This window comes from Dromiciops gliroides, chromosome 1 (genome assembly GCF_019393635.1).
Source record: "Dromiciops gliroides isolate mDroGli1 chromosome 1, mDroGli1.pri, whole genome shotgun sequence".
In the NCBI taxonomy this organism is placed as follows: domain Eukaryota; kingdom Metazoa; phylum Chordata; class Mammalia; order Microbiotheria; family Microbiotheriidae; genus Dromiciops; species Dromiciops gliroides.
This window is the reverse complement of record NC_057861.1, coordinates 429,987,537-430,000,795: the sequence shown is the minus strand read 5'-3', so window position 1 is coordinate 430,000,795 and position 13,259 is coordinate 429,987,537. Positions and strand designations below refer to the sequence as shown.

The following is a 13,259-nucleotide window of genomic DNA, read 5'->3' as shown; positions in this document are numbered from 1 at the left end:
TCCCAAGACAGTTAATAATGATATTATAAAAACCTATTTTTACAATTTAGGAAACTGAGGCTCAGAAAGATGAAGGTACTTGTTCATAATCATAATGCTAGTGAAATGTTGGGGGGAAGGAGGAGAACCACCAAGATGATGAAGTGACTAAAGATTAAGCCATAGGAGAACTAGTTGAAGGAATTAGGGATGTTTACCTTAAAGACTGCAAGGCTTTGGAAAGGGGATAGGAAGGAAGGAAGTGTGGTGTGTAAAAAACTGCTAACATTCAAAAGCTGTATTAGACTTGTTCTGCTTGGTCCCAGGGGGCACTACAAGGAGTATTGGGAAGAAAATTCACTGATTTAGGTACCAAATAAGGTAAAATTCCCCAAGAATTAAAGTTTTACAAATGCTGAACAGGTTGCCTTGAGAAGTAGGTCTTTAAGAAGGATAAAAGAGAGACCTGTTTAGGAAGGGGTTGGTCCAGATCAGGGGTTCTTAATTGACGATATGTAAACTTATAAAAAAAAAATTGAAACTGTATTCCAATATAATTGTCTTCCGTTGTAAGCATATACATTTATTTTATGAATTTTAAAATATGATTCTGAGAAGGGAGCTGCCGGTGGCTTCACTAGCCCCCCAAAAGGGTCCACAACACAAAAAGGGATAGGAACCCTTTGTTCAGATGATGTATAAGGTCCCTTTCAGCTTGAGATTTTGTGATTCTCTAAAGCAGAGATGGTCTACGCATTAATTTTTCAAACTAAATTGCTGTGTACAAGGCATTAGCCCTTCTGCAAGGATGATATGTATCCTTAACATAAAAAAGAAATTATGGGTGAACTGAAAAGTTAGTATTTGGCAATGTAGGGAAATCTAGAGCAAACTAAGCCATAATTTAAAAGGTCTTACACAGTGAGAATAAAATGACAGGTTTTATATTCACATATATACCTCTATATTTTCCTTTTATATGTTGCTTTATTTGAAACATTTAAGGGGATATACATTTCTCTATAGAAGACATGTATAATTCATATGGATTTTGATAGGTAAATGTCTACAGGAAAAAAAAAACCTTAATGAGATATAAGCTTTATCTCATTTCTCATATTCTCTGTTCATCTCATCTGTACACAATACAGTGTAGAGTAAAGAATACTGGACAAGATTCAGACTCTGAACTATGGCTCTAATGCTGTTAGCTATGCAAGTCATTTCCTAGTCTCAGTTTCATCAAATGTAATATGGGAACAATACTAAAACTCAAGTAGTTATGGTGAGGCAAACACTATATAAGTGGAATTTACTGTTATTGAGCATTATAGCTAGCAACAAGTATTTTAAGCACAAAAAAACCTAGGAGGCAATAACACCCCCCTCCCCAAAATGTAGGGGGAGGAAAGAGGGAGGTAGATATCCGAAGAATCTAAATATTAGTTAATATCACAGATGCCTTGTTGATATTGTTTACTGAAGTCACCACCAAGTAAGTAGAGTTTAGATTTTTCCTATTCCTTTTCTGTTGTTTTCTTGGATACAGGTAGGAAGCACACAAGTATAAGTTGGTTGAGGAAAAAATATTGATTACAATATACTATGATGTGTGTGAGTGAGTGAGTGAGTGAGTGAGTGAGTGAGTGAGTGAGTGAGAGAGAGAGAGAGAGAGAGACAGAGAGAGAGAGAGAGAGTGAGTGAGTTGGGGGGGGGGGTGAAAGTTTTAAATATAGTTAAGTTTGTTACATTAGAATTCTAACCTCCAATTGTAAGAAATCAAGTCTAGAATTCTCTGTGTTTGTGTGTGTTTTATATCCATTTTTTTCTACATCAAACATTAGGAACTATCTAGAAAACTGAAAAATACATACCTTTAGTGTCTTGATCATGGTTGGATCAGTAGACCTAACATAAAAACTCTTCAGATAAGGTTCAAACATGCCCTAATTTTTTAAAAGAAAAAAAGAAGATTAATAGGATATCTATTTGATATTTTCCTAAATTGTATGTGATATGCATACCTTTCTCTGAATTGACATAGTTGCTATATTCTGTAGAACAATGTACTGCACCTCCCTAGAAATAAAAGGAAAAGTTTTCATTGGGGATATTTTTCAATAGAATGATACTAAATGATGTCATAAATATGGGAAATCAGAAATATATTTAATACTTAAAGAGACATACTTGCATATCATACTAAAAAGCAAATTTCAAATTTTTAATGGAAAAAATTATTTTTACCATTTACCACAAAAAAAGTAATTCAAATTATTAAGTAAGTCAATCTGATAATAACTGACATTTGAAAAAACCCTCACATGCCTAAACAAATAAAATTCCTAAAAATTGGAAAATAGATAAATAAATTGTGGTGGATCAATGAGATAAAATATTATTATGCAGTTTTTAAAAGTCAGTATTGAAGAATTCAGAGAAATATGGGAAGATGAGGTATTGAGAAATAAGTAAGCTGAACCAGGAAAACAATATACACAACAATCAGAATAATATAAATGAAAAGAACAGAATAAAATTGGATGTTATGTAATATATAATTAAAATAAAATGTACTTTCTTCCTTTCACTGAAAAGTTTATAGGGTTATGGACAAAAAAAGTACATATACTATGAGATATAACAGATTGGTTATTTTTTTGTTTGTTTGTTTTTTGTTTTGGGTGAGGCAATTGGGGTTAAGTGACTTGCCCAAGGTCACACAGCTACTAAGTGTCAAGTGTCTGAGGCCAGATTTGAACTCAGGTCCTCCTGACTCTAGGGCCAGTGCTTTATCCACTAAGCCACCTAGCTGCCCCTGAGATTGGTCATTTTTACTTAACATTTCAAAAATTCTTTTTTACAAAGGAGGGCTCATTGATATGGGAGTAGGGGTATATTTATAAATGAATGCAATGTAAAAGCAAAAGTCACCAATAAAACTTTTTCGTTTTTGTTTTTTTTTGTGGAGCAGTGTGGGTTAAGTGACTTGCCCAGGGTCACACAGCTATTAAGTGTCAAGTGTCTGAGACTGGATTTGAACTCAGGTCCTCCTGAATCCAGGGCCGGTGCTTCATCCACTGTGCCACCTAGCTGCTGTAATAAAACTTTTTAAATGTAAGAAGGGGAAAAGAAAAATAATTTCCAGAATTAGGCACTTTAAAACTGTCCCCAATTCCTTTTTCTTTGTTTTAAAATAATATGAGGTAGGGGGCAGCTAGGTGGCACAGTGGATAAAGCACCAGCCCTGGATTGAGGAAGACCTGAGTTCAAATCCGACCTCAGACACTTGACACTTATTGGCTGTGTGACCCTGGGCAAGTCACTTAACCCTCATTGCCCCACCAAAAAAAAAAAAAAGGTGCTAAGATTTTTAAGCTGTTTCTCTTGGGGGGGGAGGGGGAATCAATATTTACCACTAAAACTGTTTAATAAACTTTTGTGATTATCAATTTTTATCGAACATATCCTTTATAATTATTAGATCTAAATTCACATAATGAATGAAAAACAAATGATAGTTTCTTGAACACAAGTTCTGAAAAAAACAGAAAAAAGGAATAAAATTGCCTACCTATTACTACGAAGTAAACGTACTAGTGATTTTGAAATAATACCGGCTTCAGATTTGGGTGATAAGTGCCAATACAGCTGAGCAACTGCCATAACAACCTGAAAAAAAGTGTGAAATATCATTAATGAATGAATGACTCCTTTAAAAAATCTGCTTTAAGTTGAATTGAGACCTATATGTTCATGTCAACTGCAAGAACAAACCTACAAGATAAAAGTTACTAATCCAAACCCACATCTATGTAGAGCTCAAGTGGAATTCAGAAGCCACTGAGCCCAAAGTCTTCATTTTACAGATAAAGAAAATGAGGTGCAGGAAGAGTAGTAAAAGGCTTTGAACCCATTTCCTATGACTCAAAATCCACTTTCCACTGCAGCACAAGTCCTAACCCCAAGAAATACTCTTTTAAAATTTAACAAAAGCATTAAAATTGACAATAAAATACATTAGATTCTACGCAATTATAGTTGGAACTTAATGGGTAAGAAAAAATATTCAAGTCAGTGCAAAACTTGCTATTTTTGGCTTTGGTGGGAGAAAAAGTAAAAGCCCGTGAGTGGAGGAGATTTTGAGGATTCTGGAACTGAGGAATAAGATAGAAATTGATTTGAGGGATATAAAATTTAGAAGGACTTCAGAAAATGAAGAATGAGGAGGAAGAAGAACAGAAGAAGGACTCAAAGAAATGGAAATTGTTTTTAAAAAGTCAGGCCACGGGCAGCTAGGTGGAGCAGTGGATAGAGCACCGGCCCTGGATTCAGGAGGACCTGAGTTCAAATCCGGCCTCAGACATTTGACACTTACTAGCTATGTGACCCTGGGCAAGTCACTTAACCCTCACTGCCTTGCAAAAAAAAAAAAAAAACTCAAAAAACAAAACAAAACAAACAACAAACAACAAAAAAAGGCAGGCCAGTGAATTAGTCAAAAAGTATTTATTAAGCACTTATTATCTGCCCAACATTATACTATAGGAATATAAAAATAAAAATCGAATAGTCCCTACCTTCAAAGTGCTCATAACAAGAGGGGAAAAAGTTTTGTGGATGTGGTGCCACCTTAGTTTGGGCCTTCATCATCTCTTAGCTGTTCAATTCAACAAACTTGTGATTTCTGTGTCTCATCTCTCCCTACTCCAGTGCATCTTATACATTACTGCCAAAATAATTTTCTGAGGACATTTGATTCCCCTACTTAACCAACTCTAGTGATTTTCAATTGCCTCTAGGATAAAACAGCTTCTACTTATCTTTCAGAGAACCATACAACTGAATCCTATCACTCCAGCCTCACCCACTTACACTCTGTGATCCAGCCAAACAAGCCTTCTCTCTGTTCCTCACACAGGGCCCCCCTCTACCTCACATGTGTCCATGCCTTTGTACTGAATAGTCCATATGCCTGGAAGACACTCCCTCCTCACCTCTATATCACAGTGATCTTATCATTCTCTATCTCCTTTTACCCCATCCCTCCTCAAAAGTGTTTTGCTTATGACTACCCCTTCCCTCAATATGCCCTCCCCCTTCCCTCCCCCGCCCTTCCCCCTCCTTATCCTTTTTGCTCTCCTACTTTCCTGCAGGGTAAAATAAATTTCTATATCCAATTAAATGTGTATGTATTCCCTCTTTGAGCCAAGAGATTAAGGTTCACTCACTTACCCTCCCTGAACCTTTCCAGATCTTCCCCTCCACTATATAAGCTTTTTCTGGCTTCTGCTTTACAGATAATTTACCCCATTCCACTTGTCCCTTTCCCTCATTCTTTTCTCACCCCTTAATTTTATTTTTTAAGATATTATCCCTTGCTATTCAATTCATACATGTGCCCTCTGTGTGTGTGTGTGTGTGTGTGTGTGTGTGTGTGTGTGTGTGTGTATATACACACACACTCCATCCCACTGTCCTAATGAGAAAGTTCTTACGAGTTACCAGTATCATCCTCCCACTGTGAGATACAGTAACAACCTGTTAAAGTAGTGGACTCTTCTCAGAGAAAAGCATACTCATATAAGGAATTGCAAGGCAATACTATCTAGTAAACTAGGTCAACTCAAGAATTTGACAAAAGTAAGTTTTTCAGGGTTAGAGGGAGAACTGATAAAAACCAGTTTGAACTGGCTCTCACCAGTACTCTAGAAAGTAAGTAAAAGTTCAACCCTAGTTACTACTGCACTTGCTTAATAGACTTATGAATATTAACTTCTCCTCCACCTCATTTTAAATAATGGGTTGCATGAAGGCATATGTGGATGGGAGGGGTGACATATCAAGGAGAATTTAGTTAGAACTCTTCTGGAAGATTGTGAACCTCAGCTTAGCAACCTAGAGTGACTCAGGGCTGAGAATAAATATGGGCTTCTCACTCATGGCACTGGCCCTCACTAAGTGGCTTTACTGTGGGTGCCCATTCTCATGAGAATGCAATAAAAGGTTTTTGTCATGCCAAAGCTGCCTCTGAAAGAACTTATTTTGAGAAGGTGGTCTGCACCTGTTTCTCATACCATGTAAGAATATCAACAGTTTAACCTTTTTTAATCCCTTATGATTTCCTTTTCGCCATTATGTTTCTCCTGTGTCTTTTATTTGAAAGTCAAATTTTCTGTTCAGCTCAAGTCTTTTCATCAAGAATGCCTGAAAGTCTTTTTCACTGAATATCCATTTTCCCCCCTGAAGGATTATACTCAGTTTTGCTGTGGTAGGTGATTCTTGGTAATAATCCCAGTTCCTTTGCCTTCCAGAATATCATATTCCGAGCCCTTGGATCCTTTAATGTAGAAACTGCTAAAACTTGTGTTATCCTGACTATGGACCCACAATACTTGAATTGTTTCTTTCTGGCTGCTTGCAATATTTTCTCCTTGACCTGCAAGCTCAGAAATTTGGTTATAATATTCTTGGGAGTTTTCACTTTAGGATCTCTTTCAGAAGGTGATCACTGGATTCTTTCAATTTCTATTTTACCTTATGCTTCTAGAATATCAAAGCAATTTTCCCTGACAATTTCTTGGAAGATGATGTCTAAGCTCTTTCCTTGATCATGATTTTAAGGTAGTCCAATAACTTTCAAATTATCTCTATTGGATGTATTTTTCAGCTCAGCTGTTTTTCCAAGGAGATATTTCATATTGTCCTCTATTTTTTTTTTTTAGTCCTTTGGATTTGCTTTATTGTGTCTTGGTTTCTCATAAAGTCACTAGCTTTTTTTGATCATGGCTTTCAAATTATCTCTCCTGGATCTTTTTTTTCAAGTCAGTTGTTTTTCCAATGAGAGATTTCACATTACCTTCTATTTTCTCATTCTTTTAGTTTTGTTTTATTGTTTCATGATTTCTCATAAAGTCATTGGCTACTATCTGCTCAATTCCAATTTTTTTTAATGTTTTTTGGTTTTTTGAGGGGCAATTGGGGTTAAGTGACTTGACCAGGGTCACACAGCTAGTAAGTGTTAAGTGTCTGAGGCCGGATTTGAACTCATATCCTCCTGAATCCAGGACCAGTGCTCTATCCACTGCGCCACCTGGCTGCCCCTCAATTTCAATTTTTAAGGAATTATTTTCTTCAGCGAGCTTTTGTACCCTCTTCTCCATTTTGCTAATACTGATATTCAAGGTATTCTTTTCCTCACTGGCTTTTTGTACCTTTTTTACCATTTGGCCTAGTCTGAATGTTTTTTAAGGTGTTATTTTCTTCAGTATTTTTTGTGTCTCCTTTACCAAGCTGGTGACTTTTTTTCATGATTTTCTTGTATCACTCTCATTTCTCTTTCCATTTTTTCCCTCTACATTTCTTACTTTACTTTCAAAGTCCTTTTTGAGCCCTTCCATGGCCTGAGGCCAATTCTTATTTTTCTTGGAGGCTTTGGATAGAGGAGCTTTGACTTTGTTATCTTCTTCTGAGGGTGTGTTTTGATCTTCCTTATTGACATAGTAACTTTCTATGGTCAGATTTTTTTTTTCTGTTTGATCATTTTCTAGCATATTTCTTGAATTTTAACCTCCAGAGTAGAGGGCACATTGTCTCAAACTTCAGGGCCTTTGTGCAGCTCTTTTCAGAGAAATTTCTAGGAATCTCTAATTTTTCAGTTCTTCCAAGGTGGTATGATCTAAGGAGAGGTGTGTTCCCTACTCTCCTGGCCTATGTTCTGATCTATAGTAACCACAAGCCCCCTTCTCTGCCCTGGAACTATGAAAAGGGTTCCCACTCCATTGCGGCCATACTGCTTTAGTGTTACCAAAGAGACCCCTGTAATCTCCTTCTGGTCAACTGTTCAACCCTGTTACTGTCTGTAGGCTGAGTACTAGAAGCAGTTGCTGCCTCTGCTGATTCAGTGGCTCCTAAGGCCTGATCCTGACTTGCTGGGTCCAAATCTGCACTGGCACAGCCCGCGCTAGACTGCACTCCACTACTACCCTGGTACAAAAGACTTTTCCTGCTGACCTTCTAAGCTGTCTTTGGCAAGAAAAGAATTTCACTCTGTCCTTTTGTGGGTTCTGCTGCTCCAGGAATTACTTATGGCATTATTTAAAGGTATTTAGAGGGGTCTTGGGAAGAGTTCAGGCTAATCACTGCCTTTCCTCTGCCATCTTAGTTCTCCCCTGATTCCTTTGATATTATTGCCATTATGTCCAGATGAATCTCTGCTAGGTATATAAAGTAATTCTTTGTTACCTGACTGGCATGATACTGAATAAATTAATTTGGATAGTATTGTCACTTTGATTATACTGGCTCAGCCTACACAGGAGGAATTAATATTTCTCCAATTATTTTGATGTCTTTATGTGTGTGAATATGGTTTTGGTTTGGGGGGGGAGGGGGGAGGGGCGATGAGGGTTAAGTGACTTGCCCAGGATCACATAGCTAGTAAGTGTCAAGTGTTTGAGGTAGAATTTTAATTCAGGTCCTCCTGAAACCAGGGCCAGTGCTTTATTAACTGCACCACATAGCTGTCCCTTTACGTGGCATTTCTAGTAAAAACACCTGACATTTCTAGGAAAATACTGAATAATAATGGTGATAATGGATATCCTTGCTTTACCATTACAGATACTGTAATGTACTGTATGTACAGATTCTTGATCTTTGTTTTAGATAGGGACTGTCATTAAAACAAAGGTTTCTTTTTTTGTCTATACATTCTAGTTATTTTAACAGAAAAGGGAATTGTATATTGTCAAAAGCTTTTTCTGTATCTATGAAAGTAATCATGTAATTTTTATTATTTTTGCTACTAACATGGTCAATTATGCTTAAAGTTTTAATACAGAGCTAGTCCTGCAATCCTCATATAATCCCAGCTTGGTCATAGTGTATAACCTTTGTGATACAGTATTGTAATTTTGCTAGAATCTTATTTAAAATTTTTGCATCAATATTCATTAGGGAAATTGGTCTACAGATTTCTTTCTCTGTTTTGGCTCTCAAGACCATATTTGGATCACAAATGGAATTCAGTAAGACTCCTTTACCTACTTTTTTTTTCAAACAGTAAAATGTCAATGTAATATTGGAATTAACTGGGTTTTTTTTTTAAATGTTTCGTAGAATATAATTTTGAAACCATCTGGCCTTGTGTTTTTTTGCTTAGGAAGTTAATTTATGTCTTAATTTTTTTTTTCTAGATTACCATGATTTAAGTTTAGTTATCCCTTCCACATAACAACTTTTTACATTGCAATTTCAATACATCGTGGGTTGGCATAAGAAATTAAATGGGAATTTTTTTGGAGTTTTGCGCAAGCTGACAATGATCTGTGAAGGCCAACAGATGACGCAGAAAAAGTTTAGAAACTCAATCAGAAATGTATAAAATATATGTAGAGTATTTTTACTTAACACTGACCTACCTATACCCTATAACCAAATACTTAACCCAAATTTTACAATAAGATACTGTAAACACCCCATAAAAGAAAAAATTTAGACTTCTCTGATATGAATGGAGGACTGAAAAAATTGACACAGATATTCCAAGTCACAGGGGAACTGCACCCCTAAGCCCTGTAATGTTGAAGAGATTCTATTTCCTCTTCTGTTAATCTGGGCAATTCAAAATTTTACAAATATTAATCTATTTCACTTAGATTGCCAGTTTCATTGACATGTGGTTGAAAAAAAAAACCAACCCAGCACCGAATAAGTTCTTCTTTCTTCATCAATGGTTATGAATAAAACCTTTATGATTCTGGTAATTTGGTTTTCTTCTTTATTTTCTTAATCAAATTAACCAATGGTTTATCTGGGTTTTTTTATTCCTTTCTGTCGCTATTAGTTCAACGTGTTTTTCTTTTTAATTTCAATTTTATTCATCTCTTTTAATTTTCAGGATTTCTATATTGTTTAAATGGGGAGTTTTAATTTGTTGGGGGGGGCATTATTCATTTTTAGTTCTATGATCAATTCAAAGATCTATTCTTTCTTTTGTTGATATAAACATTTAGAGATGCAATTTTCCCCAAAAGTAATGCTTTGGCTACATCCCACAAATGATATTATCTCATTGCTGTCATTCTCTTTAATGAAATTACTGATTATTTCTATAATTTGTTCCTTAATCCACTCATTCTTTAGGATTATTTAGTTTCCCATTTATTTTTAATCTCTGCTTCCAAAGCACTTTATTGAATGAAATTTTTATGTTCCAAAAATGGCACATTTAATATTTCTGCTTTTCTGCATTTTGGGGAGGTTTTTATGCCCTAATACATGATCGATTTTTGCAAAGCTGCCATATATAGCTGTTCCCATTCATATAACTTTTAAAAAAATTCTCCTCATCTCTAACTTCTTTTTTATTTTATGGTTCTCTGAGAGGGGTAAACTGAGATCCCCAACTTTTATTGTTTTCTATCTGTTTCCTCCTATAACATCTTTTAACTTTTCCTCGAAGAATCTGGATGTTATATGATTTGGTGCATATATGTTGAATTTTAACATTAATTAAATGCCTATGATAGCTTTTAGCAAAATACAGTTTTCCTGATCATCTCTTCTAATTAGATCTATTTTTGCTTTTGTCTGAGATCATCATCATCATTATTATTATTCCTGCCTTTTTTACTTCAGGTAAAAGATAACAGATTCTGTTCCAGACCTTTAACTGTTTGTATCATTCTGCTTTAAGTTTGATTCTTGTGAACGACATACTTTTAGATTCTCATTTTTAATCCATTCTACAATCCTCTTCTAGTTTATGAGCATGTTCATCCCATTCTCATTCCTAACTCAGGACTGCTGTGTATTTCTCTCTATTCTATTCTTTCTTTCTCTCTCTCTCTCTCTCTCTTTCTCTCTCTCTCCCTCTCTCCTCCAGAGTCTGTTTTGATTCTAACCATTGCTTTCCTTATTTTATCCTTCCTCTTATCTTATCCCTTTCCTATGACCCCCTTCCCTCCTTCTTCCCTATTTGGTAAGATGCATTAAATATCTAAGTATGTATTCATGTATGTGTGCATGTATCTTCTTCCTACCTTTAACCAGTTCAGATGAGACTGAGGTTCAAATATTGTACAGTCCCACCTCACCCCCTACCTCCATTCTTCCAACCACTTTACAAACTCTTCCTTGAGTACCCTATTTATGTGAAATAATTTTCCCCATTCTTTCTCTCCCTTCCCCTATTTCCCAGTGCACTCCTCTCCCTCATCACTCCATTTTTCTTGAGATAATCCCAAAGCATAATCACACTCATGTTCTTTATCTAAGTAGACAACCTCTAACAGTACTAGTTATAAAATTCTGAAAAGTTACACACATGTATTATCTTCCCATAAAGGGGCATAAAGAGTTTAACCTTGTTTAGTCCATTATGATTTCTCACTCATATTTGCTTTTGTATTCTTCTCTTCAGTCTTGTGTTTGAATGTCAAATTTCCTGTTCAGCTTTGATCTTTTCATCAGGATATTTGAAAGTACCATGTTTCATTAAATATCCAGTTTTTCCCTCTGTAGGATTAGACTCATTTTTGCTGGATGAGTCATTCTTAGTTGTAATTCTAGCTCTTTTGCCTTCTTGAATATATTTCAAGTTCTCCACTCCTTTCTTGTGTGATCTTGACCATGGCTTCACATTATTTGAATGGCTTCTTTGGAACTAATTTCTGTATGTTCCCCTTCACCCAGCAGGTCTGGAATTTGGCTATACTATTTCTGGGTGTTTTCATTTTGGGATTTCTTTTGGAAGATGACAGTTGGATTCTTTCAATTTCTACTTTGCCCTCTAGTTCTAAAATATTTGGACAGTTTGCTTTTATAATTTCTTGAAATGAGCCTAGGATCTTTTTTTCTTCACAAGTTTCAGGTAGTCCAATGATTCTAAAATTATCTTTTCCCAATCTATCTTTTGAGTCAGTTGGTTTTTTCCTATTAGATATTTCACATTTTATTCTATTTTTTTCAGTCTTTTGGCCTTATTTTTACTGTATCTTGATGTCTCATAGAGTTATTAGCTTTCACTTGGTCAATTCTAATTCTTAAGGAGTAATATTCTGTGCTATTTTTTGTTTCTCTTTTGCCATTTGGCCAATTCTGATTTCTAATGACATTTTCTATTGTATTTCTCGTGCCTTTTTTGTTTGTTTGTTTGTTTTTTAGTGAGGCAATTGGGGTTAAGTGACTTGCCCAGGGTCACACAGCTAGTAAGTGTTAAGTGTCTGAGACCGGATTTGAACTCAGGTACTCCTGACTCCAGGGCTAGCGCTCTATCCATTGCGCCATCTAGCTGCCCCTCTTGTGCCTTTTTTATCAAGGTATTACTTTTTAAAATAAATTTCTTGAATAGCTCTCATTTCTTATCTCATTTTTTTCCTTTACCTCTCTAATTTTAAAAAAATGTTCTTTTTTTGAAAAATTGCTTAAACTCTTCTAGAAATTCTTATTGGGCTTGTGTCTAATATGAATTTTTCTTTGAGGTTTTTGTTTTTAAATGTTTTCAAGTCATTGTTTTCTTATGCGTGTATGTGTGTGTGTGTGTGAAGGGGGGATCTTCTCTGCCACCATAGCAGTTTTCTGTGATCAGGTTATTTTGTTGTTTGCATATTTTTCTAGCATACTTCTTGACTTTGTACTTCATATTCATGATGGTCTCTGTAAATATCTGAGTGGTAGCTGACTGGTCTGAGTCTTTTATGTTGTTCTGCTGCTTTCACGGACCAATCTTGGGGTCTGTGATTTTTCAGTGCTTCCAACACATGATGCAGGAAGAAGTCTGTTACACTATTCTCTGGGTTTGTATTCTGCAAATTCCTGACCCACTATGGGTCTGTTGGCTTGCATGTGGTGATTCAGTTTCCATAAATTGCTGCTGAATTTAATCACAGAATACATAGCTCATTGGAAGGTTCTGCAGTTTTAAAGTGACTGAACTTCTGGCTTCCTCTTGGTTTTGGTCTCCTGCCCTGCTTTTTTCAACTGAAGGCTTATGTGCAGGACTAAAGGTTAGAACTGAGTCCCCAGTATGTTCTTGTTCTCAGAGGCATATAGTTATTTTTTTCCAGAAACTGTCCCTTCTTCCTCACACAGGTAGGGTCCCTGCTCCCTTGCAATTGCAACCACTCTTCTTCATCCTGGAACTGTGACCCAGAACTGGGTAATGGATAAGAGAGCTGCCAGATGTCACCTATTCCTGCTCCCAGTGCCAAGGACAAGGATCCCCTGGGATCTCTTGCTGTCCAGGTGTTCAGTCCTCTTACCACCCATGGTCACTA

General features: G+C 36.0%; 1 protein-coding gene across 1 annotated transcript in view; it reads right to left on the bottom strand.

The window, feature by feature from the left end:
• Window positions 1-13,259, bottom strand: part of AP3B1 (adaptor related protein complex 3 subunit beta 1) — a 336,292-nt gene that overhangs the window by 187,898 nt on the left and 135,135 nt on the right. Inside the window, 3 exon segments of the mRNA XM_043972455.1 lie at window positions 1,854-1,925; window positions 2,004-2,058; window positions 3,554-3,651. Of these exon segments, the coding sequence (XP_043828390.1) occupies window positions 1,854-1,925; window positions 2,004-2,058; window positions 3,554-3,651 (225 nt within the window).